The sequence below is a fragment of the Anabrus simplex genome, chromosome 6, assembly GCF_040414725.1.
Source record: "Anabrus simplex isolate iqAnaSimp1 chromosome 6, ASM4041472v1, whole genome shotgun sequence".
Taxonomy (NCBI): Eukaryota; Metazoa; Arthropoda; class Insecta; order Orthoptera; family Tettigoniidae; genus Anabrus; species Anabrus simplex.
This window is the reverse complement of record NC_090270.1, coordinates 168,059,548-168,085,956: the sequence shown is the minus strand read 5'-3', so window position 1 is coordinate 168,085,956 and position 26,409 is coordinate 168,059,548. Positions and strand designations below refer to the sequence as shown.

At 41.0% G+C, this 26,409-nt stretch overlaps 1 protein-coding gene across 4 annotated transcripts in view; it reads right to left on the bottom strand.

The window, feature by feature from the left end:
- LOC136875615 (uncharacterized) overlaps window positions 1-26,409 on the bottom strand; it is a 188,412-nt gene that overhangs the window by 33,213 nt on the left and 128,790 nt on the right. Inside the window, exon 14 of one of the 4 annotated variants that reach the window (XM_068228086.1) lies at window positions 7,921-7,948. The exons of the other annotated variants lie outside the window; for them this stretch is intronic. Coding sequence (XP_068084187.1) covers window positions 7,921-7,948 — 28 coding nt within the window. The remainder of the gene's footprint in view (window positions 1-7,920; window positions 7,949-26,409) is intronic. 4 annotated transcript variants of the gene reach the window in all.

Genomic DNA, 26,409 nt, shown 5'->3' with positions numbered 1-26,409 from the left:
GTTTTATTCAAAGGACGACTTAATGGTAACTGTAAAAGTTGTGAGTTTGTGTGCTGTTTTTTTTTTTTCTGAAAAAAATTCAGATTGTATCCCCTTTAGAAATAATAGTGATTATCTAAATGGGAACGGACTGTGAATTGACTGGAAGACTTAAAACACATATTACTATTTGCTACAAATAACATTGATTTTAGAGGTAAAGTGTACATATTTGTTACCGTAATAATTATCGAAAACTAATGTTAAGTCGTCATTATGTCTACAGAAGAAGGCGTTAGCAAAGAAATGTTAAAAAATATCCTAATCTTAGCCTGTTATATAACATATTTCTTTCCCGAAGTCGTGGAATTTGCGACAGTTTTAAAATTTCATAGGACTCGATCACACCCCTAAATGTAATAGGAAACCGCAGGCTAATATATACAAGCATCTTCATTTCTTACCAATTATTAACTGGCTTGATACAAAGCAGTTAGCGTTTATTAAAGGTTATTCCAGTGAGGCTCACTTGCAGGTTTATAGCAAGATATTCCAAATAGTTTAAATTCAGGAGGTCAAATGGACTGTATGGATATTGACTTATTCAAGGCCTTCGATATGATAGATCATGGGAGACTATTGACGAAAATGAAAGCTACTGGACTAGACAAAAGAGTGATTAAACGGGTGATTACTTTCTCGTAAAGAGATACCAGAGAATAAGAGCAGGTGAAGCATTATCTCATCCTGTGGTGATTAAGAGGAGGTCGGGGGGGGGGGGGTACAGCAAGGCAGTATTATCGGACCTTTGCCTTCTTATGTATACAAACGATGACGTTGCGGGTGATATTATACTATATAAGTTACAAGATTGTGAGCGACTGCAAAAAGACCTTGGCAATTTTGTGGAATGGACACCTGACAATTGTATGATGATAAGTTTCACCAAGAGGGAAGGTCCTCTCATTTTTCTACGTCGCACCGATCTCTCGTGTTTAATGATGCGGTGGAAATACTTCACAGGAATCACTCTAATTACTTAGGTGCTAACAGAAGGCAACAACATCATTGGGGTAATCATATTAACGAGACTGTACATAATTGTAACAAATCTCTTCATATGGTTATGATGGTATTTAAGGGTTGTTGTAAGGATGTAAAAGAGAGGGCGTATACGTCGCTGGTAAGACCCCAATTAGAGTATCGTTCCAGAGATTGGGACCTTAACACGATCACTTGATAGGAGATCTGGAAAATATCCAAAGGAAAGCAGTGCGATTTGTTCCGAATAATTTCCAACAAAAGAGTGTTACGTAAATGTTGCAAAAGTTCGGGGTGGGAAGACATGGGAGTAAGGAGGCGAGTGGTACATTTCGAGCTTTTGGTGGGAAGACGGAGTAGAATGACATGGGTAGACGAATAAGCGTGAATGGGGCTTTTTACAAGTAAGAAGAATTATAATGTTACATGATAAAGAGGACAAACTGGGGCAAATGTTCGTTGTAGGAAGAGGAATTAGGGATTGGAAATATTTGTTGAGGGAGGTGTTCGAAAAGTTTCCCACTTCTTTGAAATAATTTAAGAAGTGATTAGGTAAACAACTGGGGGCAGTCGTAAATGCAGTTCAGTGATAACTGACTGATTTCGAAATATTTTCGCAATGTTTTAATTCTGTTCCAACAACAGTCTATGTGATACTGCATAACTGAACAAGCATTATTTTCGGGATGTATCTGTTGATCAGTCGACCTCCGGGTTCCACCCGGATTTCTGTCAGGCAGAGGTAGTCGAATTTTTGAAGGGCGGAAAAAGTCTGTTCACCACTCCATGTCGTACGATGTCGGCATGTAAAAGATCTCTGGTGACACATTTGGTGTTTACCCGAGAAAATTCATTAAAACTCAGCCATAGACGGCCAAGAGAGGTCCGGTTTACTCTGACATCTAGTAGGCCTAGAGAAAAACGGGACGTCAAAATTGACGTGCAAGGAGCTAAATGGCGTCATTAATATGCTTGCACGCGGTTGCTGAGACGATTCGATTATTATTATTATTATTATTATTATTATTATTATTATCTGGGGGTACAATATACACTCCCAAATACGCCTGTTCACTAATTAGATATGCGAGCCTATCGTATCTTTGATCCACTACAAGAAATCAAGAACTCATCAAAATCAATAAACGATACCTCGGAACCTTGTGATGTGTGAAGAAAATATAGGGCTGAAATCTGTTCCGATGACGAAATTTATTTAAAAATGAGAAGGCTTATTTTTATACATAGTAATGAATAGGGGTGGATTTTAATGAACTAGAAGTATTAAAAATATGGAAAGAAGTATGACCTAAAAAACATTCAAATGTGACTCAAAAAAGACGAAAATATGTCCGTAGAGATTAATTAATATATGTATAAAATGTCATCTTACAGTTTAATTAATTCGCATATAACTAACACCTCATAATCATTCCCGATTACGTATTATTTCTATCATCTATCAGAAATTCCTCAGTTCGAGTTCACCTTCAGTGATAGCAAAAAATGTAAAACAAAACAAAAATAACAGTCTTGTGACGAAGTACTTCGCTAGTTTATAATTAACAAATTATTTACAGAAATGGGAACAAAATATCCGTACCTGGCATTCGTTTCCACTGTCAATGAAATTAGGCTTACGCTGGATAACCACGTGCATTTTCAAGTTGGCATACTGGAAGCCTCTTCGGTTGTCAGGATATTTTTATAACCGTAGAAACTCCGCTCGACATCACATGATGTCATGGGAGCATATGAATAAAGTTATTTAATCTGATTCAGATTCCTCACCGGGCGAGTTGGCCGTGCGGTTAGGGACGCGCAGCTGTGACCTTACAAAGTACGCCGGGACTACAAATGATCGGAATAAAGTAGTCAGCTTATTTTTGTATTTGTTTACACAACTACCATGTGCATGTACTCTTTGATCACGTCCGAATGCAGCAACAATCGTCAATCCAAAGACCGTAATTATCCAGTGAAATACCTTTCTTATTTGTGTTTCATTTGGGGCAAAGAAACCCAAAATAACTTAAATACTTTGGAGGTGTTACAAAACAGGATTATGTGATTTATGTGTGGATTCCATTAACTATATTCTCGAAATAAAATGTACTCTGAAACCGATATATTATAACTTCAGCAATTAATATCATTAAGTGCATCACTTGTTATTCATAAAGTCTTGCATAATAAAGTGCTCACCAACTCCGAATTTCCTAAAGTCACTGACATCAATTCATATAATACAAGGCAAAGAAAAAATGCACATTTTTCAAAATTATACAACACTTATAAATATTTGAATATAATAGTTTTTCTGACAATATAGCAGTCATCTCTAAAACTGTGCCATTCCGTAATAAGCTTAGTTTAAGAAGGACCACGTAGGCTCTCTGAATGTGTAACAGTTATTTCTCTTGTATATCTTATTTTGAAAATCACCTTAAAAGTCGAAACAATTGTTCCTCCTGTATTGTTACTTTGATAATAATCCACTTGCTTAATGTAATCCTCTCCATTAGTTAAACAGTGATAGTCAAAGCATATATAAAACCACTATTATTACTCTTTCATTTTTACACTTGAGACATTAATCCGCCATTGTTGTGATTATGTATTGTTCCTCTGAACAGAGCTCTTTATTATTATTATTATTATTATTATTATTGGAAACGCGCACATGCCGTGCACAATATCATCACATTACATTTACATTACATCCACATTACTTTTCTTTGCTATAAGCTACGATGGATTTCTGTCTATTCCTGCATTTTATAGTATGGTATCTATCACAGAATTCCAAGCACAACTCACACACACATTCGTTATTTGGTTCGTGAAATAATTTGTTACAGCACACCTTGTGGTGGAAACCATGGATCGCCAACCTCGTCGTCACGTGTCGCATATCATGATTAGCTTCCATCCAGGTCTTGTCTTGCATAGCAGATGTTGCATAGAAGACCTCCGGTATGTTGTTTTTCTTCTCATGCAGATCTTGTATAAGCTGTTTGAAGCTGGTACTGCCTGGAAGTATGAGCTCGCATCTCAGATCCTCTATTAAGAAGGTCTTCCTGGTAAGCTCATACACTAGCCTCGATCTTGCATTCTGCGGGACTCCTAAAATTCTCTTCAGGTATTTAGCTTTTACTCGCTCCAATTCTTCCAGCTGTTTGTACGTGAGGTATTCTCCCACTAATTCTAGGCCATACGTCAGAACAGGTAGTATATTTAACCTAAACAGGTCCATAGCTGTGCTAATCGATAGTTGTGTGATGTTTCTGATTTCATTCATAGCTCTAGTGGCCGCTACTGCTCTAGATCTTATATGTAAACTGAAACTCTTTCTCGTTGTTTGAATTGTGATACCTAGATATTTAAAATTGTTAGCCCTCTTGAGTAGTTTGCCATTGCATTTGATGTTCTCTGCTTCAGTGAGTCTTCGTCCTTTCCTAAATACTACCACTTCCGTCTTTTATTCGTTTATCTGGATGTCGTTTCTCTCCGCCCATTCACATAGTGTGTTTAGCGATACTTGCAGTTTATCTATATCAACGTATACGTATGTGCTTGTTCCTGCCATTCCTTTGGTGACATCGTTCGTGAGAACATTAAACAGGATAGGGCTGAGTGGATCGCCTTGGAGGACGCCGTTTGTCTGTGACAGCCAGTCAGATATGTCTATTCCATCATCTATCTGTATGTAGTTTTCTGCCAGTATGTTCGATATCAGGGTCGTTGTGCTCGTTCTTCTAATTAGTTCCTCCAGTTTATCTATTAATACCTTTCTGTTGACCATATCGAAGGCTTTTGAGTAGTCATCAAAAACCACATATAGTTTTCCTTTTGGTCTTTCTATCGTCTGTTTTATTTGTTCCAACAGGTTTTCTACTGTCAGAGTCGTGGACCTTCCCTTTCTAAAACCAAACTGTTCCTCTGGTAGAAGGGGTTCTAGCTTCTCTGCCAGCCTTTTGGCGAGGATTCCTGTTAGGAGTTTCAGTAATGTAGATTCCAACGCTATTCCTCTATACGCGTTCGGGTTCTCTGTGTCTCGTTTACCCTTGTATAATAGCTTAATAAGAGAAAAGAAAGCAAAGGCTGTTTCTTTCATCTTCTGTACTCGAAATGGAGATAAGCCTGTCTACGCCGGGGTAGTTTCTTCGAACCTCATCTACCACTATATGCAAACCATGCCCGTGATTTGTAACATGGATCGTTTTGGAGTAAAGTATTTCATGTCCATTCGCTGCCTTGGTCATGTACGGGGAGGCATCGCTTACAAACAGAAGTGTGTTTTCCGTCTTTACTCCAACTAGCCAGAGTAGCTTTGTGGCATCATCAAACAGCAATGCAATGGCGGAATGATTTGATTTCTCCAAAACTTCACTTGTTAGAAGCAGTGGCGCCTCGTGAGTTCATGGTGATGAGGAGGGAGGCCAAGCATAATAAAATTAAATGCACATACGTATTAGTTGTCCTAAATTAGAGTTTAAGTGCATGTTAATAACTTAACGACCAAGGTTAGCTGCACTACATGTATCACTTTCATGCTTTAAAGTTCAATTCGACATGAGATTTACTTCAAAAAGTACAATGAACTCATATGCGGAAGATCAAGGCTGAGAATAATAATAACGAGAATTAGGTCTACTTAAGCAGTAGTTTTATATGCTGTTCTTTCTTCTTAGCTAGCGACCAATTACTTCATACCACGTTTCCCGTTTATGAAGACCGGACAAGTTGGCCATGCGGTTAGGGACGCGCAGCTGTGAGCTTGCATCCGGGAGATAGTGGTTTCGAACCCCACTGCCGGCAGTCCTGAAGATGGTTTTCTGTGGTTTCCTATTTTCACACCAGGCAAATGCTGGGGCTGTACCTTAATTAAGACCACGGCAGCTTCCTTCCCATTCCTAGGCCTTTCCTATCCCATCTTCGGCATAAGACATCTGTGTAGGTGAGACGTAAAGCAAATAGCAAATAGCAGAAGAAAAAAAAAACTTTTCTGAAGTTAGTGGAGAATCTTCATTTCAGTGGATACAGAGGTTAATACTAATAGGCAATCCTGAGTCATAGAGTTTCTTAAATAAGTTTCAACACGTTTCATTCAGGATAAACTTTTTCCACACAAGCACTTTTAGCTGGGATTGTTGCAAGTAAACAAAATAATAATTTGCTTTATTAATTTACTGAAATTTAAACCACCAAATGTTTCCCCATCCAGTGGCGAAAATACTGTCTCGAGTTGTTTGTAATTTATCTTTGTTAAAGAACTTGCCATAGCTCTGTATCAATGAATTCAACGCTTCCGAAGGGAACTGAACATATCCTACTGAACATTGAGTTGTATCACATAACTTAAGAAGTGTTATTTTCACATCTTGGAAATCTAATTGGGATATAATGTTGACCAGTACTTCGTAACACAGTTGTGTGTACTTAGATTTACCAAAATATCCTTCCTTCAAATCAAGGCGTTCGAGGGATGATACAGATCCCATGGCCCTTCCGGCAAACTGAAAAAAATCAATGCATTTATCCCAATTTCGTAAGTTCCTCAAAAATGTAATGCATTCGAAAACATCAGTAATACACAAGTGAATCCAATTTATTTTCTTCTGAATGATGTTACGGAGTAATTCAGTTTTCAAATATTTTTCTCAAAACCGAGAGAAGAAATACAAAATTGAAATCAAGAAGACTATTTTTGTAGCCTTGTTTTTCTTGGACTGTTAAGGCATTTGAATCCTGGCAGTTCATTATTTCAGTGAAAATTTCGCCCCTTTTGTACTCACAGCAGAAATAATTTTAACATTCGAATTCCACCTTACTTCACAATGTGTGTGGACATTCTTTACTCTGTCACTGTATCCAGCACCGCAGTAGTTTTGGTGATCGGCGGAAGAAAGCTGGTATGCCTTGAAGAGTGGAAAAATATTTTTACTCGTGATATTTTTGAGCAACGTTTTTGGTGAAGTAAGTCTAAACGATGTACAAAGCAATCGGTAAAAGGGGAATGAAAAGAAAACTCCCACACGTTCGCTTGCAAGCCATTTCATTCCGCTACCATAACCACTTGCTGCGTCGTAGATTTGAGCTGTAAGTGTAGTTTGGGCATTGAACTTCCCAAGGACACCGCTAACCAAAGTGCATAAACCTGCAGCATTTCGGTTCTCTTGAATGCTATAAATTCCCAGAAAATATTCTTGAATGTCCTCTGAAGGATATACAAGCCCAACAGTTATTGCACATGGAGATTTTTCTGTTATATCTGTGGTTTTGTCAACAATACAGTAAAATACAATACAAGGAGCACTGTTTTTATCCCTGCCAATGAAAAGTTGGGTTTCTTCTTGAATACATTCAATTAGCTCATTTTGAATTATTTTTGAAAGCCCCGAAAATATAATTTTCTTAGTGTTCTTTTAGCTATGCGGTTTTATTTAATAACAGCTTAATTATTGCTTTAAAATTGCCAGAATTACTGGAGTCATCTGCTTCCAAAAGCCCTCTAAAATAAAGCTCTTGTTTGCACAATGTACATGTTACATCAATCAGCATTTTTAAACTCGTCCTATTTCTTTTCACTTCATCATTATATTGGGATCTCATCAATTTATTGTGATCGCTCAGTAAGTCACATACGTTGTGTATTTGTTTGGACAAGGTTTTATACGACAGATAGAATTTAAATGGTCTTTAATTGATTCATCTCTACTTCAGAAGACTTAAACGTTAATTTTTACACAGTTAGAAATCAAAACAGGTTCGTGTTACAAATATGACAAGTCATAGAAATTCGCCCCTTGGTAATTATTATTTATCAAGATAGCCTGCCACCATGTGACATAATATGGCATATACTCCTTACACGCTAGTATACAGACTTTGGCTTACCTCCCCATGCGCCCCTTCTTTTGTCTGTCTGTAAACGAAATAGAATATTGCTGGTTAGGATTCATTGTGTGTTTTATTTCTAAGAGAATAAGTATAAGGAATGACTCAAATCCTTGAAAGGGAACTTTAAAGTAGCCAAATAGTTATACAGATCCAATATTTACCATCAACATGTATTTTTCCCTTTGACATATTATACACTACACATGTACCATTTGGTTTGATAGGCATAGAACCAGTTTGCTGATATGCTCGTGTATACCAAGTAACCTCTGCTATTACATTAAGTATTTGAAATGGTGGCTGTATGCTGCGCATTACTTTCTGTTTCCCTGATAGCCTAATGCACACAAATACCAATATTTTTCAATGGTAATTTCTGATATATTTAGAATCATTGAAGCATTCACATATTTTTATCTATGAAGTTATTTTTTTATTTATTTACTTTATTTATTTAGGATCGTTTCAACTGCTATAGGTTACGATTACACAACTTCCTTGACCGTTGATGTTCTTTTTTCAGCGCTAATACTCCTTCATTCTCTGGCTCGCTTTTGCTCGTTCCTCATCCGAGAACACCCTTCTTGTTCGCCTGGGGTTATCTACGAACAGATCCGTCACCTACGCAAGTTTCCTTCTGAACACTGTTCTGTTTGTAATACCTTCCTCCTCAATGCCACCTTTTTTAACATCCTGATGAACTTCTTTCAGCCATGGTACTTCGGTCCTTCTTCTTTCCTGGAAGATGAGGATCTTATTTGCTAGGTGTTCCGGTCCCATTCTTCTCAGGTGTCCATAGAAAGTCAGTCGCCTTTTTCTTATCGAGATTGAAATATTCTCGCATTTTTCATACAGCTCTTGATTTGTTCTCAGACGGCAGCTAAACTCATTTCCTTTCGCTTTCTTGGGTCCCAGAATTTTCCTCAGAAATTTACGCTCTTTCTTTCTGTTTCGGTAATCCCATTTCTGGCAATTGTCTCTGCTGCATAGAGGCATTCAGGTTTCACCATGGTATTGTAGCGTCTGAAGTTGGCTTGATAGGAGAGGGATTTGAACTTATAAGTTTCCTGTTATAGTCTTAACGCAATCTCCATCTTCTTCGCTCTTTCTTCGATAGCTGGCTTCTCATTGTTGTTAGTAGTCAGAATCTCCCCTAGATATTTGAATTTGAACTTGGTCTTCATTGTCCATGTTGGCTCTTTGGGATCTATATTCATGTAATTAGTTTTCTCAAAGGATATTTGCAGTCCTGCCTTCTGTTTCTTGAAAAACCGCTATCTGTGTAGTGACAATCTCTAGATTTTAAGCGAAGAACACTAAGTCGTCTGCAAATGCAAGACATTCAAATTTAAGCCCGGCTTTTTTGTGTCCTATCTTGATTCCATTCCGGATTCCATTCGCTTATAAGATGGCGACAGGGTGAGTAGCACGCGAAAGTCGAGCTTCTGATAAACTGATAATAAACTTACAAAATAAATACAGGGGCTCTCATCTCAACATGAATAAGTGTACGGAGTGCAAGAAAGAGCTAGGAAAAGCGGGAAGACTACAGTGTGGTGAATGTAGAAACTGGTATCACGGGAAGTGCGCCGGTACTGATGTGGGAAGAAAAGTGGCTGAAACTGTAAAGACTGCGACTCTAAAAAATCAATTATATTCGGTAAGTGATGTGATTTACCTTTTAAACAGTTACGGGAAGAAGTACAAGCCATTACGTCAGAACAGCACCAGATATAATCTGATCTGGGGAATTCACTGAATGCATGTCATGACAAACTGGATGGCAATGTGCGCCCACAGTGTGTGGCTCAAATTGAGTCTCGAAGACAGAAGTATTCTCAGCTGCGCTCTAGGGTGAAGGCTTTAGAAAATCGGGTAACGGAGTCGGGACAGCATTCAAGAAGGAACACCCTTGCAATACAAGGTGTTCCTGAGTGTAGCAATGAGAATGTGCTCGAGACTGTGAAACAGTTGGAAAGGCTCTTGACATGGAAAAGACGGACTGTATGGTAGATGGATGCCACCGTCTGCCAAAGCAACCGAGGCAAGAGCATAGTGCAATTATTGTGAAGTTTTTGAGGAGATTTTATAAAGATAGTTTTATAGAACGTCATAGAGTGAAAACGAATCTGAGCGCAAGACACCTTGGGCTACCTGGAGACAACACGGTACCGGTATATGTCAACGAGAGTCTGGCTCCGGAGAGGACAAGACTGCTGGCAACTGCACGTCAGAAGAGAAGTTAAAAGGACTATGCTTTCTTATGGGCAAGAAATGGAACTATAAAAAAGCGTTCTCGTATTGTTGTTATTAATATTGTTGATAATCTAGAAAATATTTAAAGTGTGAGGATAAAAACTGATTATTTATAATCAAAATATACGTGGACTAAAAAAAAAGATATTCAATGAGAACCTATTATGTAGTAATGTAGACATTTGTGTCTTAAGTGAAAGCTGGCTTGACTCTAGTGTGTACGATAGGGAGGTCAACATTGGGCAGTACAGAGTGTACAGAGCCGGTAGAGCCAGGGGTGGGACGGGGAGGGGAGACACCTCACAGCAGTCAAGAGCGGATTTTCTGTCTTGAAAGTTGAGCAAGTAACGAGAGGTTCCGAAGGATTGCTTCTAAAATTACTCGTTCAAGGGAACGACTGGTATGTTTTCGGTATTTACGTACCACCTTCTTCAAAGTTAGAGATATATTCGGAGGTATTTGGATGGTTGGAATCTCAGTATGAGATCCAGTTGGTAAACAGCAATATAATATTTGCCGGAGATTTTAACATGCCATCAATACTGAAACCGTACAGTGTCCTGTACAGCTCATGGGAATGATATGTGCCTTTCTACTCCATTAAAATTACTCCTAAAGGTCGCGTCATTGGTAGCAGTATGGGCGAAGGGGATCGAGCGGCGTCCGGCCAGAACGGAACCCGCGAAAGAGCGCCTGCAAAACAATGGGGAAGACAGAGCAAGAGCCAAGCCCCCGCGGAAAAACCCTCTCAACTTGCAGACAGAGCTAGAAGAGGACGCGATGCTGGAGTAGTCAGATACGCCCCGAGGTGTGGCTTAGCTTCCCAGAGTTCCAAACTAACATAAGGAACTTCCGGTTTTTTATGCACGTAAAAATGGGATGATATTTTGATTCAGACATAGGAAAATTATGCGAGACACACCATTGAATAGAGCGGAATTTTCTGCGTTTCCCAGACTAAAAATATGTAATAACTTATTCAGGGGAAGAAATGAGGTCACCAGCTGTCCAGATGTAACATATCGCTAACACATGTGAATACAACAGCGTCACCCAAGCTAAGAGTCGCGCTCAAAAGATGACTCCACCCCCCGAGGGACGCTATGAATTAATCAAAGGCGGGAAGCAAATTGCATAAAAACTGCCGATCGTAGGTCCAGCACGCCTTGCTCAAATGAAAGAGGAATCAGAGGGCTACAAGATGCACTATTTAAATGTCTTCAATTCTTGGTACGAAAATAGCTCTTGTTCTTAATGAACCGTGAACGTTTACGCCCCCAGGCTTCCGGCGGGCAAGATAATATAGGCCGGGCTGGCCATCACAGAAGACAGTTGTTCTTTGCGGGTCGTTGAGAAGGACACTGTGTCCCGCGGTGCTCCAGTTTACAGTCCGAAACCATTGACCGCTTGCTGAAAGTGCTATTGTGTCCATCGCCATTGTGAAGTGTAACGGGAGGCCAAACGAGCCTAGGTGAATTGTCTCTGTGCTGCGTGTCAAACTAGTTAATCCGCGAGCATAATTTACAAACAAGTAGCAGAATACGGCTGAGACAGTGCCGGCTTTAATGAGTCAGTGAAATTCATAATTTGGTATCACCCAAAGTGTTACTCTGAATCAGGGGGCTCGAGTCTCGTGAGCCACCCGATCCCTGCTGTGAACGCGCCCGCCGTGATTTGAAAGACCGTCTGATTCGTGGTGTAAACTCTGGAAATAGAGGCCGAGTGACGAGTGTAAAGTGTCACCCATTTTGGATTACTGTAAGATTTCAGCTGTGAACGAGTTTCCCAGGATGTCGGACTTGTATGGACCAGGGATGAAGGACTGCACGCCCGCCACCAACCGCGTGGTCATGCAGTACTAAGAACTTCACCATGGGTCTCCCGTGGAAGGAGAAACAACGGCCACCAAACAGATGAGTGATGTCCAAATCTAATTTCTAAGCATGATGACATAACCGGGGGATAGGATTAGCTTTCTTTGTAAATATCAAAATGTTGTAAGATAATGCATGTCCAAATAAGGAAAATTTATTGATCTTTATAATGTTGGAGTAAATTCAAGGGAGCTAAATTCCCGGACGACTCATTTTTTTTCTTAATGATTAGCTTATCGTGAGGGTTATATTTTTAGTAATATGTAGAATGTCCTAGCAAATATGGGAACAAGGTTAAGAGAATATTTGAGTTTCCCGTAGGGGTGGCTGGAACAATAATGCTGGCGAGCAGGGAAAACCATGTCAAAATGTTGGTAGTTACTGTCCCACGTGGCTGTTGCATATGCCGGGGAAACTCATGGGTCAGTCAGACAATGCATGCCTAGCTTACACATATAATCAGTGCATGTACAGCAAGAGAGAAGAAATCCCGACCGGGAGAGGTATATGTTGTGTTATTTAGGTAGGTGTGAGGGACCATGTGCAAGTCTCCCGTGATTTTTGATTAATTGGCCAGAATGGTTTGGAGTGTTTTTTCTAATCTATAGCCGGGGTGAGGCCCAGAGGCAGGAGTCCCTAATCTTTGGTCAGAAGATTTAAATATAAGTATATTTCCTGTGGCAGGAACGATATAGTCATGAGAGCCCTATGCCCAAGGGAAGAAGATACGCGATATGAGACGTAGTGAGAGGGCCGAATGCCCGAGTAATTTACGATGAGATGAGTTAGAAGTGATCGTGCCCACAGTCGACGTTCAGCGTTAATAATGAGAAGGGAGAGAATAAAAGAGTATTTCATGGGAATTCCACGATAATATGAATAAGCAAATGAAGTGGGCCATGGATATATGTCCCCGAGATGAAAAGGGTGGACGTGTGAGGGAGAGAAGAATCTGGCGTGGCCAATGAATGAGAAATGGCCGTGCGAAGTGAATGGCCGCCCTTCCTTTTTTTTGTGAATGTCTGGCTCTCGCCCTCGTGACAGAGGGATCCCTTTGGACCATTGTATTAAGACTTGGAGCCCTGGGTCAACCCCGTGCTCTTCTGTTTGGTTTAAATGGCTTAGCTAAGAATACTTGTATAATGATAATATCATGGTGATTTTAAAAGGTATTTAATAAATGAGCAGGGATCTCCCCCAGATATCCGGTGATATGAGACTGTAGCTATTCTAGGGATCTACAGAAACCCACAGTACCTCTCGGTCGGGAGTCGGCCAGTTCGACTCCGGATTATGATGGCGCCCTTGAGCGGGCTGCTCCAGGCTTGCGCTTTGGGCCGGAGACAGTGTTAACCATGCTGTTTCTTTCTAGGAGTGGCTCTACTTTATGCATGAAGTGTATATATCCATATATCTGTGTATGTTTCGTAATTATGTGCATATATTTTTGAGTTCAAACAGAACCTATGTGCACGTTGTGTGGTCTTGGTGACAGATGAGGAGTCCGGGGTTTAGCTAAATGGTATGTGTGTTTGTTTGTGTATCATGTAAATGTTTCTTTTAATATAATAATTATGTAGCGTAGGCCCCGGTTATGTTCGTGCTAAGAACAACAAGTAATTTGTGAATAGGGACATCAGATCATCTCACGGTGTGATGGACAGAATAATATAAAAATTTCATGAACGGTCTGAACTAATGAGGAAAGATGAACGATAGCAAATCGCAAAAACCTCAATCATACCGTTATGCAGACGACGCCCATGGGCGATTCATATTTTAAAGTGATCATTATTTTATTTTCCTCCCATATGTGGAGAGTTCATTGTATAGAGCTGTGTCAACTTCTTTAATATGTCATATTTGAATAAATTCGTATTCGTAACCCCTATTTTATGATTCTTGTCATTTGTAGCAGTGCTAAGCAGTATCCACTAGGCATTTGAACCCAGAGATCCTACTTTCATATTATAGACATAAGGCTCCATCTTAAGTATTTGTTTTTTTTTGTTTTTCTTTCGAACGTACCACCCCCCAAGTGCTCAGGCTGCCGGGCCGGCACAGAAAGTAGGAAGGGGAGCGGTTCGAAGCTCGATAAGCAATTCGACCCGCTCTTCAATCCAATCTCATCCGTGGGTGTTTACCCCGTTACGTGGAGGCATTCTTATGCGTGGGTCATCCATTCGAAGCCCGGAAGGGTGTAATACGTAATAAAGAAACAGATCTAAATTTAAACAGACAAACACAGGAGCTTTCACGAACGTATGCAATTTGGCTTCGTATAACTCTGTTCCAGACTGCAATGATAGAACTTTGGATTTAATGTTAATTAGTCGGTCGGTAACAAACGTATATGCATAAAGAACAATGATCTCATACTGTCTGAGGACGCTCACCACCCCACCCTGGAAGTAAAACTCCAGGTCACTTCAGATCGTAGGGAAGGCTATGGAGTCTCCCAGACAGCTTACAATTTCAGGAGAGCTGATTTTGAACGTTTATACATTGAGCTAGGAAGTATAAATTGGGGAGCATTATACGAATGCACTGTTGTCGACAGTGCAGTAGACTGCTTCTACACGAACGTATATTCGGCAATAAATGTATCCATGCCTCGAACATGCAAGGCAAAGTATAGGGAGTATCCGGTTTGGTTTACGGACAACATAATAAAAACAATAAAAGAAAAATAATACTTCAGAAAACGAAAGGAAACTTCAGAATATTGCAATCGACAATTTAAAATATTAAGGTCGGAAGTAAAGTCGGCGATAATATCAGCTTATAAGAGGTATATAGCATCAGTAAAACAATATATATCAGGCAATACAAAATATTTTAGGGCTTATGTTAAAAAGAAAAGAAAAATGAAGGGTAACTCCAATGCATTCAAATACGGGGATAACATATTAGATAACTATCAAAATATAGCAGAAGGATTTGTAAATTTCTTCTATTCTGTATATACTCCAGACACGGCGCAATATATTTGTCCAAGCAAGTCATGCGTTAATACAAACTGTTTAAACACCAGCGCTATAAACATAAAAGAGGTTTAAAAGACGATGAAGAAACTTAAACCAAAAGCCATCCGCGGGGCCAGATCAAATTCCACTTTATGTAATTAAAGGTTGCATGGAGTATCTTCTCTTCATTTACAATTTAATTTTCAAAAAGGTCGAAATGTCCATCCTTATTGAAAGTGTCGAGAGTGTGCCCAATATTTAAGTCAGCAGACCCCACGCCGATTAATAACTACAGGCCGGTACCCATATTGTCAGCAGTGACGAAAATTTTTGAATTTTACTATATCTCAGAACATCGAATCACATAAGACCTTTAACATAAGAAAAACAGCAACAATTTCTTTCGAAACGATGTACAGTTACAAATTTAGTTAATTTCACGCAGTCGGTATGCACAGCTCTGGAGAGTGGCGATCAGATGGATGTGATATTTACGGATTTTACGAAAGCTTCCGACAAAATTAATCATGATATACTTTTAAATAAATTAAATAAGTTAAAGTTCTCTCGTTCATTTGTTATACACTGACTGACAGAGCAAATGCAACACCAAGAAGGAGTGGTCAGAACTTTATGCCAATTGCAGGGTAGACTGACGTCACTGAGGTATGCTCATGATGTGAAATGCGCCGCTGTGCTGCGCACGTAGCGAACGATAAATGGGACACGGCGTTGGCGAATGGCCCACTTCGTACCGTGATTTCTTAGCCGACAGTCATTGTAGAACGTGTTGTCGTGTGCCACAGGACACGTGTATAGCTAAGAATGCCGGGCCGCCGTCAACGGAGGCATTTCCAGCAGACAGACGACTTTACGAGGGGTATGGTGATCGGGCTGAGAAGGGCAGGTTGGTCGCTTCGTCAAATCGCAGCCGATACCCATAGGGATGTGTCCACGGTGCAGCGCCTGTGGCGAAGATGGTTGGCGCAGGGACATGTGGCACGTGCGAGGGGTCCAGGCGCAGCCCGAGTGACGTCAGCACGCGAGGATCGGCGCATCCGCCGCCAAGCGGTGGCAGCCCCGCACGCCACGTCAACCGCCATTCTTCAGCATGTGCAAGACACCCTGGCTGTTCCAATATCGACCAGAACAATTTCCCGTCGATTGGTTGAAGGAGGCCTGCACTCCCGGCGTCCGCTCAGAATACTACCATTGACTCCACAGCATAGACGTGCACGCCTGGCATGGTGCCGGGCTAGAGCGACTTGGATGAGGGAATGGCGGAACGTCGTGTTCTCCGATGAGTCACGCTTCTGTTCTGTCAGTGATAGTCACCGCAGACGAGTGTGGCGTCGGCGTGGAGAAAGGTCAAATCCGGCAGTAACTGTGGAGCGCCCTACCGCTAGACAACGCGGCATCATGGTTTGGGGCGCTATTGCGTATGATTCCACGTCACCTCTAGTGCGTATTCAAGGCACGTTAAATGCCCACCGCTACGTGCAGCATGTGCTGCGGCCGGTGGCACTCCCCTTCAGCGGCTGCTCAATGCTCTGTTTCAGCAGGATAATGCCCGCCCACACACTGCTCGCATCTCCCAACAGGCTCTACGAGGTGTACAGATGCTTCCGTGGCCAGCGTACTCTCCGGATCTCTCACCAATCGAACACGTGTGGGATCTCATTGGACGCCGTTTGCAAACTCTGCCCCAGCCTCGTACGGACGACCAACTGTGGCAAATGGTTGACAGAGAATGGAGAACCATCCCTCAGGACACCATCCGCACTCTTATTGACTCTGTACCTCGACGTGTTTCTGCGTGCATCGCCGCTCGCGGTGGTCCTACATCCTACTGAGTCGATGCCGTGCGCATTGTGTAACCTGCATATCGGTTTGAAATAAACATCAATTATTCATCCGTGCCGTCTCTGTTTTTTCCCCAACTTTCATCCCTTTCGAACCACTCCTCCTTGGTGTTGCATTGTCACTGTCAGTCAGTGTATTTCTTCTTTTCCTACTTGAGTGGAAGGAAACAATATGTGTCGAATAGAAGATTTAATTCTAAAGAATACGTGGTAAAATCAGGAGTAATTCAAGGGTCTAATTTGGACCCGTTAATATTTCACGCATTTATAAATGATCTACCTGATCGAGTGATTTATTCTGATTGCCTACTATATGCTGATGACTTCAAAGTATTCAAAGCCATTTCAACCATTAGCGTCTATCAACATCTCCAGTTAGACCTTAATAACATAACGGAGTGGGCGACAGAAAATAAATTATATCTAAACATTCCAAAATGTGTGTCTATGTCGTTCACCCGAAGTAAAAGCACCCTCCCTCTACACTTACAAGTTAGGGTGCGATGACCTGAGAGCTGTAACAGAATGGAAAGACCTCGGATTATTATTAGACCGGGAGCTGACCTTCACTCCTCAGGTACAGAAGGTGGTCACTGAAGCATGTAGAACTTTAGGAGTTGTGATAAGAAATGTGAAACCATTTAGAAACTTGAAAACATGTATTAAGTTGTACAACACCTTGCTCGAGCCAAAACTGCAATACGCGAGCGTGGTTTGGAGCCCCAGGTGCAAAATGCATGTGTATCAGCTTGAAAGGATGCAAAAGAAATACTTGAAATATTTACATTTTAAAAGAACATCTCAATATCCTCTAATGGTTTCGAACAACGAGCTTTTGTTAAATTTAGAAATGGAGTGTTAGAAGATCGAAGGTAGGAAGATGCGGCAAAGTTCATATATAAAACTAGCAGAACTCGGTCGTCTAGACGATCTGTAATTTAACTTCCATTGAGGAGGATTATGAGGAAATTTATACTGTACGAGGTTTTTCTCCTGATACTAAGTCACAAGTCTACCAAGTTTGGTTGAAATCGCTCCGGTGGTTTAGGAGATATAATGCATATATATCCACGTAATATGACATCTCTGTATATAGACCTATAGATAGATTACATAGATTCGCCTTTGCTCGTTGGGAACCCCCAGTTGCTCTTCGTTAGGGGTGGGTGATAAGTCGCGTCATTCAACTGTTGAAATTCTATATTTTTCTCGAATATGTTACACATCTAATACACAGCTGCATTCTTCAAACTGGGAAGACCTACCAAAGTTGCTCGTATGACATGAAAGTACATCTCGATCACAGCATGTTGGATTGCTGTTTACAAATTAAAGGCATAAGAATGAACCTCCTATCAAGAAAGGTACTTTATAAAATATGGCGATGTGTTCCCATCCTCCTATATTAAAACGGGAACGCCCTACGAGCATTCACGTTTCATTCTTTTATTAAGAGGAGCTCGCTAACACCCGGCCGTAAGCATTTAAAACTTGCGCCGAGCGCACAGGCATAGTGGGAACTGCAAGCAAGCTCGCGATGTTCTAGAACACCGGCCAAGGACAAGCGACGTCACGCAGAAGGTTCTTTCGTGTTCCATAGCATTACTGCATGAACGAAATGTAATATCAATATTTCAATAACGTCACCTTGCAGGCAGGAATAATGAACGCTGCTAGCCGAAATTTCGTGTCGATCGGTGTAAAGATGGGCAAGATATAAAATTTTCTTGGGGCCCACATGTGTAGCCACGCCCACCAACCTTCGGCAATATAAGCGAGTCGCCAGCCTGGGGTAAAGCAGAGAGTGGGCAGTGTGCAGCTGCAGTGTGCCGTAGGCAGTGAGTGAGGGGAGTCGGCAATAAGCCGTGAGTTCAGTGTGTGTGTGCAAGTAAGCACGTCGCGATATAATTCGTCACTCGGTCCGGCTGTATACTTGAGTTCAGCAACGTTAGTGTTAGAAGCTTTCTCCGTGGGCTTCACTTCATTTAAAGACTGTGTTTCTAGCATAAACTGTGCCAGCCTTGACTTCATTTAAAGACTGTGTTTCTCACATAAACTGTGCCAGCCTTGATTTCATTTAAAGACTGTGTTTCTAGCATAAACTGTGCCAGCCTCGATTTCATTTAAAGACAGTGTGAAAACAGCGATAGTGTTTCTAGCATAGACTGTGCCAGCCTGCATTTCACTTAAAGACTGTGCTTATCCATTTTTCGGAACTGTGTTCGTAATAAAACTGTGCCGACCTTCATTTCATTTAAGGACTGTGTCTATCCGTTGAACTGTGTTCGTAATAAACTGTGCCAACATTCCCTCTTAAAGACAGTATTAACTTGTGGAATACAGTATCGTGATTTCTTTCCGAGGAACCATGCAAATTCCCATCATAACCTGTTCAGAATCACGTATGATCTTAAGTGCCAGTGATAATCTTCTGAAAATTACAACGTAACAGAACTTGGACTGTCGTTTATTTCAACAAGTGTGTGAATATTGTGCTCATGGAGTACAGTGCAGAGACTGTACCCGGTAAATTTAATTTTCTTTATGAAGTGCTTAATCACTGCACCTCGGAAGGTCCTAGATTGTTTTCGTTTGTTTATTATTCCAAATACGATAATTCCTTCCATCTTATCCTCGTGGAACTGTGACTCTGACTTTATCCTTGCTGCTAAAGTGCGTTCAACATCATTGACTGTGGGAACTATTTCGGCGTACTTCGCCTTAGAGAGGTGTCACACCAGAGTCCCATGACGTCCGATGCGGAAGCTCCACCTTTCCCCGTTCCTGCCTCAGGTTCGAGTCATCAACACTAATACAGAGAAAACACCAACGACGGAAGACAACGCCGACGCCGACCGCAAGACGACGCAGCCGCCGCAGGACGACGTTCCCTCCACGCCTTCAGGGACAACTCCACGATTCAGCTGTAAAAGGTGACAATTCTTTGCATATCTATTGAATAAACTGAAGGATCCACTTAATCATGAAAATTTTTTTTTCACTACCCTTCTCTCTCTCACTCTCTTAGCATGGGCCGTACACTCCTTGTCGTTCCTCATGCTCTCCGATAAAAAGAAGTACGGGCGTTCCTGTTTCAATATACAGCATTTATTACTGGACTATCATGATATAACGTAAGCTGCTGTCGCCTACCGACAATCTGTTCATCAAGTCGATCCAATCTTGGTGCGGCTTTTCATTTTAATAAAATTACATAAAATTACTCACAATAATAAAACTTTCTATCCGATTTGGTTCAAACCACTTTATAAACCTTTTCCCATGTGTTAGGGACAAATTGTGAAATTTTCAGCGAAATCGGCCCAGTAGTTTTTGAGTCTAAATGTATCAACATCCAATTATATATATACAGATGTCTGTCTGTTAGGTCATCAGCCCAGAGGCTGGTTGGATCCTCAAATAGCACCACCAAAGGTTATGCGGTTATAAGGAAAACCAATGGCAGCACCAAAATGAGGCGTACTAGGCAAGATGAGGAGTGAGGTAGTTTGCCATTGCTTTCCTCACTGGGTCAGAAAGTACTATTGCAGCAGGACTGACCCTATGAGCAGCACCTTTCATAACACTCAGATGCACTAGTCATGCTCTGAATGTCATTACTCAGCACTACCCATACCCCAGGAACTTCCATATTGTCACAGCCATGGATGTTGACTGGGACTTCGGTGGAAGCTACACTATACTCTGGCCTGTGCCAAGAGATGTGTGCAAAAGTACTGTATCCATCAAGAAATGACAGCAGGCAGATATATATAGATAATAAATTCGTAAACTGATAATCCTGAGTGCCGGCCCCGTGGTGTGGGGGTAGCGTGCGTGCCTCTCACCCGGAGGCCCCGTGTTCGATTCCCGGCCAGGTCAGGCCTGAGGGCTGGTTCGATGTCCAGTCAGCCTACGTGATTAGAATTGAGGAGCTATCTGACGGTAAGATAGCGACCCCGGTCTACAAAGCCAAGAATAACGAGAGAATTCGTCGTGCTGACCACATGACAGCTCGTAATCTGCAGGTCTACGAGCTGAGCAGCGGTCACTTGCCTGGTGTAAAAGTGGGAAACCACGGAAAACCATCTTCACGGCTGCTGACAGTGGGATTCGAACCCACTATCTCCTGGATGCGAGCACATAGCTGAGCGCTCCCCAGCCGCACGGCCAACTCGCCCGGTCATTTGAATAGTAAGCGAAATTATGTACATAACAACAATTATTTAAAATGAAGGGGCGTTTCACAAATAGTCCACAGATTTTACATATAATCAATAGTGTAAGAGGAAATTTAAAAAACCCGTCTATTCAGTGGTTTTTACATGATATGCATATCGAAACCTGCTCCTGGATGAGTATACTCTAAATATTCAGCCGTTTACCCGTGATGGTGGAACAAACAAACAAACAAACTAAAGCTAAAAATTACTTATAGGATCTCGGGTCGACCTAAAACGGATAAATATATCAAAATTTGGCGAAATAAATGACATTACAGACAGCGAACCTCCTAGAATTTTATTACACTGAAGAAAATGGATATTGCAACACCCAGAAGGAGTGGTGTTACATTGCTGCAATTGAACATGTAGGACGAGTGTTCGGTTGTGATTCGATGATTATACTTTCAGGTCCCTCTGACCGCAAGTTTGGACAACAATCAATACAGGATGTGCCCACCACGAGCTGCAATACATTGATAAATTCGTCGAGGCATGGAGTCAGTAAGGCCCTGGATCGCTTCCTGAGGAATTGTGGCCCATGCTTGCTGCACTGCACGAGTCAGTTGTTCCAGAGTTGTGGGTGGCTGAGAACGGTTTGCCGGTTGTCGACCCATCATGTCCCACACATGCTCAATAGGACTGAGGTCCGGGGATCTGGCGGGCCATTCTAAGGTTGTGATGTCGTGGAGAACTTCTCTGGAGATGCGTGCAGTGTGAACCCGGGCCTTGTCCTGGTGAAACAACCCATTAGCAATGTTCGCCATCATAGGGACAACCACTGGATTGAGTACCCTATCAACGTACTGTCGAGCAGTCATAGTGCCCTCAACAAGCACTAATTGTGATTTCACATTAAAGCCAATAGCTCCCCAGACCATAATGCATGGTGTTGGCCCTGTGTGCCTCTCGACAATAAGATCTGGGTGGCCCCTTTCCCCGGTACGTCGGCGCACACGATTCTGGCGATCACTGCGGGCAAGACAGAAGCGCGATTCATCACTAAAGACGATCCTATGCCATTCTTCGACCCACGTCGATCTTTCTCGACACCAGGCAAGCCTTACACGTCGCTATTGTGGGGTCAATGGAACAGCTTCTGCAGTGACACGGGCTCGTAAGCCAGCTAGATGCAGGCGATTACCAACTGTTTGTTGTGTAACGAGGGGTGCCACAGCTGCTCGATTTTGCGCTGCTGTTGCATGGGGTTCCATCCGGGCCAACCGAATGATGCGACGATCCTCTCTCACAGTTGTTGTCGCGCTAGGCCTGTACCAGGTCTACGAGTGTGGGTACCTTCATTTGACCACTGCTGCCATACACGTTGTACCGTAGATGCCTTTCGGCCAACACGTGCAGAGACAGTCCTTAGTGATAATCCATTCTCACACAGCCAATTATCCGAGCCCTCTCAAACGGCGACAGTTGTTGATAGCGTGCTCTTCTCTGTCGTCGAGGCATGTTTGACGGGGAACACTTCACTGCACAGACTGCAAGTCAACTACGCTACACCAGAGTCCGTATTACTGGAGTTGATTCCTCCACGACCAATCACGTGGGGAGACCTGTAGCAACAATCAATGGGTCTGAAACTTTGATAGTTTACATATCTACATGGCATCGTTCCATATCTTGAAAATCAACACAAACAACCAATGCCTTCATGGTACTGCAATTTCCATTTTCTTAAGTGTACAATGTGTACAGTATGTAGTAAATCCTGTCTGCCATGAGACTGCTCACTGATCAGAGAGCGAGGTCGAAGGTAGAGAGAGACCCTTTTTGCCGAGCTAAGAGGAGTTCACATTTATACAAGGTTCTTCGGAAATAGAAACGATAATACTCAGGCCATGTTACAACATTATTGATTGTTAGAGAATGGGAAGTTATCTGAATTTCGTTTCTATTCCATAGGCAAATTATAGAGTGGATTTCCTCATTGTGCATTTATCTTGGATGACGTTAGTAGGACGTCTTTAGGCATTCGACATTTATGTTTCTTTACCAGGTTCTCGTGTGAATTTTAGGTAGGTGTGATGGATAGCTGGTGCGGTCGTGTGTCATTAAGTGGAGGAGTAGATTGGTGGTTGAAGTGCATGGAAGAGATTCTTGGGTTAGTGAGGCCGTGCTAGGGCCGGTGAAATGATGTACCTAGCAAACATCTCCTAGATGAGAATTGACTTTTCTAGTTTGAAACATAGATTCGGTACCGTATGGGATTTCCTAGAACGTAGTAGCACTCTACCATTAGTCCATGGAATCCCATGATTAAGGGCCATGTTGTACATAAAGTAGTAATTTTTCATGTTTACAATTTTAGTAGGGTTATTTTAGCGGATGTAGTTGAACTGGGTTATATTTAAGGGCTACCCACGAATCGTGTTTACTTCAATATTTTATATTTAGGGTTTGATTTAACGTTATAATAAAATGATAGCATGGTTAAAGTTATAGTAGCACAGGATTTCGTTTCAAAGGTCCTCATGGATTTATTCCAATAACTGACTTCAACCTAACAAATTGTGTACGACGAGAAAATTACATTATACTCAGTTAACTGTCGTAGGGAGTTAGCCAGTACTCTGAACACAACTTAGTTAATTTGGGATAGTGTTTCTTTACCATCAGATGTTAGTCTGAATAGTTATTAAACTAGAATCGACTTGCGTGTGTTGAATTAAAGCAAATGCAGTAGAGACAATACACGACACTGAGCGAGATATCGAGGGACAGCTATTGGAGCACACTCTAGCGGATAGACCTGAACGGTACTGATTCTGTCATAAGAGCACGTGTATTTTTGTGTGAAGGTTTTGGTGTTATTTATGCGTTTTCAGTGAGTTGACATAATTAAATAGTAGCGTGTGTCATTCCTTGATATCTCCTCTCAACATGAGGGGAAAGGTATGTGCTGTGTTTGGCTGCAGTAATTACGAAGTAGAGAAAAATGCGCGCTCGTTCTTCAGGTTCCCTCGTGACAAGAACATGTAAGTAATATTGTGTTTGCATATATATTCTTCCAGTGACAGAGATTTTTATAGTACTTCATAATCTTCTGACCTGCTCGACCCATGTTTTAACGGGCTTAAAATATAATACGCATATTTTATTGTATAGTGTAGCAGTTAACCTTCAATACCGATGTGTTGTTGTAGGTGTGATCTGTGGGTTTTGAAATGTCACAGAAGCGATTTGGATAAAGTGTACAAGAAAGAAGGGACGTTACGCTTGTATAAGAATTATAAGATCTGTTCAGATCATTTCCAGGCCAGCGACTTTAAAAATCCTCGACTATACAGCCAAGGGTATGTTACATTTTTACTCTAATTGTACGTAAATATTCCTCAAAGCATCACTATCGACAACATTTTCAAACTTTTCTTTCTTTTATCCCTCTTCTCAGATTAAAGCCGGGATTTTATAGATTTTCTTTCTGTTAGTAGGCTTCATGTTAAGAGGAAAATTGTCCAGCTATTAAATGTTAATTCATTGCATCATATGTGCAAGGAATGTGCCGATATTTTTATTGACAAATGTCTTAATGTGATGATACATTGTTTTTAAATGAGGAAAAAAGACAAATCCAACCATAAGATTTCAGGCAGGTATGCTAAAGCTAAAAAAGTAATGCATAAATGAAAGATCAAGCCATTTCACAGCAGTCCATTTCACACCTTGTTTATATGTTTAATTTCAGTCCTTGAATAATAACCTTTTAAATAATTCTTCATTCATTTATCCAGAATTGCTTTAGCAACTTCGAAGTTAATATCTCAATATCACTTTCTTTCTAGAGGTAATTTATTTATCCATTTCCGTATATACATTTCCATTGATATTTGAATTTAGCGCGATTTGTTCAGGTCAAGTCACTAGGAGCGCCACCGTCGAATTGTCTCCCATTTTAGCAAGGCGAAATCCGTAAGTGTCGTGTATTGTCTCTACTGTATTTGATTAAAGCCAAGTATTAAACTTTAAGTTAACCTGAAAGTTACAGTTGTCTTTTAGGTTGCGAATTAACTTCACTTCATTTGGTTTAAATAATACTAGTTTTCCTTGAACACTTAGTGTTTGTAAATGCAGCGTTGAGTTTAACATTTTTATTATTAATTCATTGGCACTTGAAGTGCATGTAAATTCAGTATGTTTATCACACCGTGCCCTTGCTTTGGAGAATTACTTTGGCCATCAGCCACATTCACTTAATTTCACGGAGGGATCACTTTGGTCATCAGCCACGTTTACTTAATTTTAGTAGATGATAATGATCGGACCGTGATGTGAATTGGAGGTTACTCAGATTCAATTAAGGGTCCAGGTAACTCGTTCTACGCTGATTGTCAGAAAGTGGACAGCCTTAATTAAAGAGAAAGTCTGGAGACCGGTGCCTGATATTTAGACGTTCCAAAAGTCGGAATCTTAACCCATAGTTGTTCATGGAGCCGAGCAGATGGACTTCCAGGTTGTTGTTGTTTTCATGTGAACCTCAAAGTGGTTTTCTGTAAATAGCCCTTCCGGCATTCTCTTGTGGTGGATGCTAATTTCATCCTGAAATCGTCCAGCCTCACTGACCTCAGACCATTGTTTATGGACATATTTGTAAATACGCTCCCCACCATATTTCATTGTTTTTGATGGAATAAACATAGCCAGATTATCTAAGGCTTTGATCTAAGTAGGTATGTCTTCCTTGATACCCGATAGTCATGCCTGCAAGTGACGAAGAACCATTAACACCCCCGGAGACACAATGAGTCAAGGATTCACAATGAAGACCTAGAAAAGGTAACTATCATTACGACATGACGAAAAGAGTTAGTTTATAACACAATCTGTCATTTATTTGATGAAACTTTAAAAAAGTATGTAAACTGTTAAAAATTCAAAACATTAGCCACAGCGATATCAAATTTTTAAAAAGTACTAAAAATTGCATATAAAATTAGATTTGGGGTCTAAAAGGACTTTATCCATGCAGGTGTCCTGCGAGAATCAACCAGTAAGCCGTAGTAGCACTTAAATTTGCAGTACTTCCGTGTATCATTATCCAGTTAGACAAACCATTATTATTATTATTATTATTATTATTATTGTACCAGGAGGTATATCCCAACGCCTCGCATTTAAATCTAGCGCCTAAAAGAACTCCTCTACTGGTGAAACAGTGAAATTGAAACTAGACCAACTTATAAATTTACTCAGAAGATGTCACCACTAAAATATGATGTAATTTTGTTATTGTGAAGTTTCCTGAACTGACTGTATTTCTACCTGTTTTGTTTGCCATTCATCAAGAAGTTTGGAC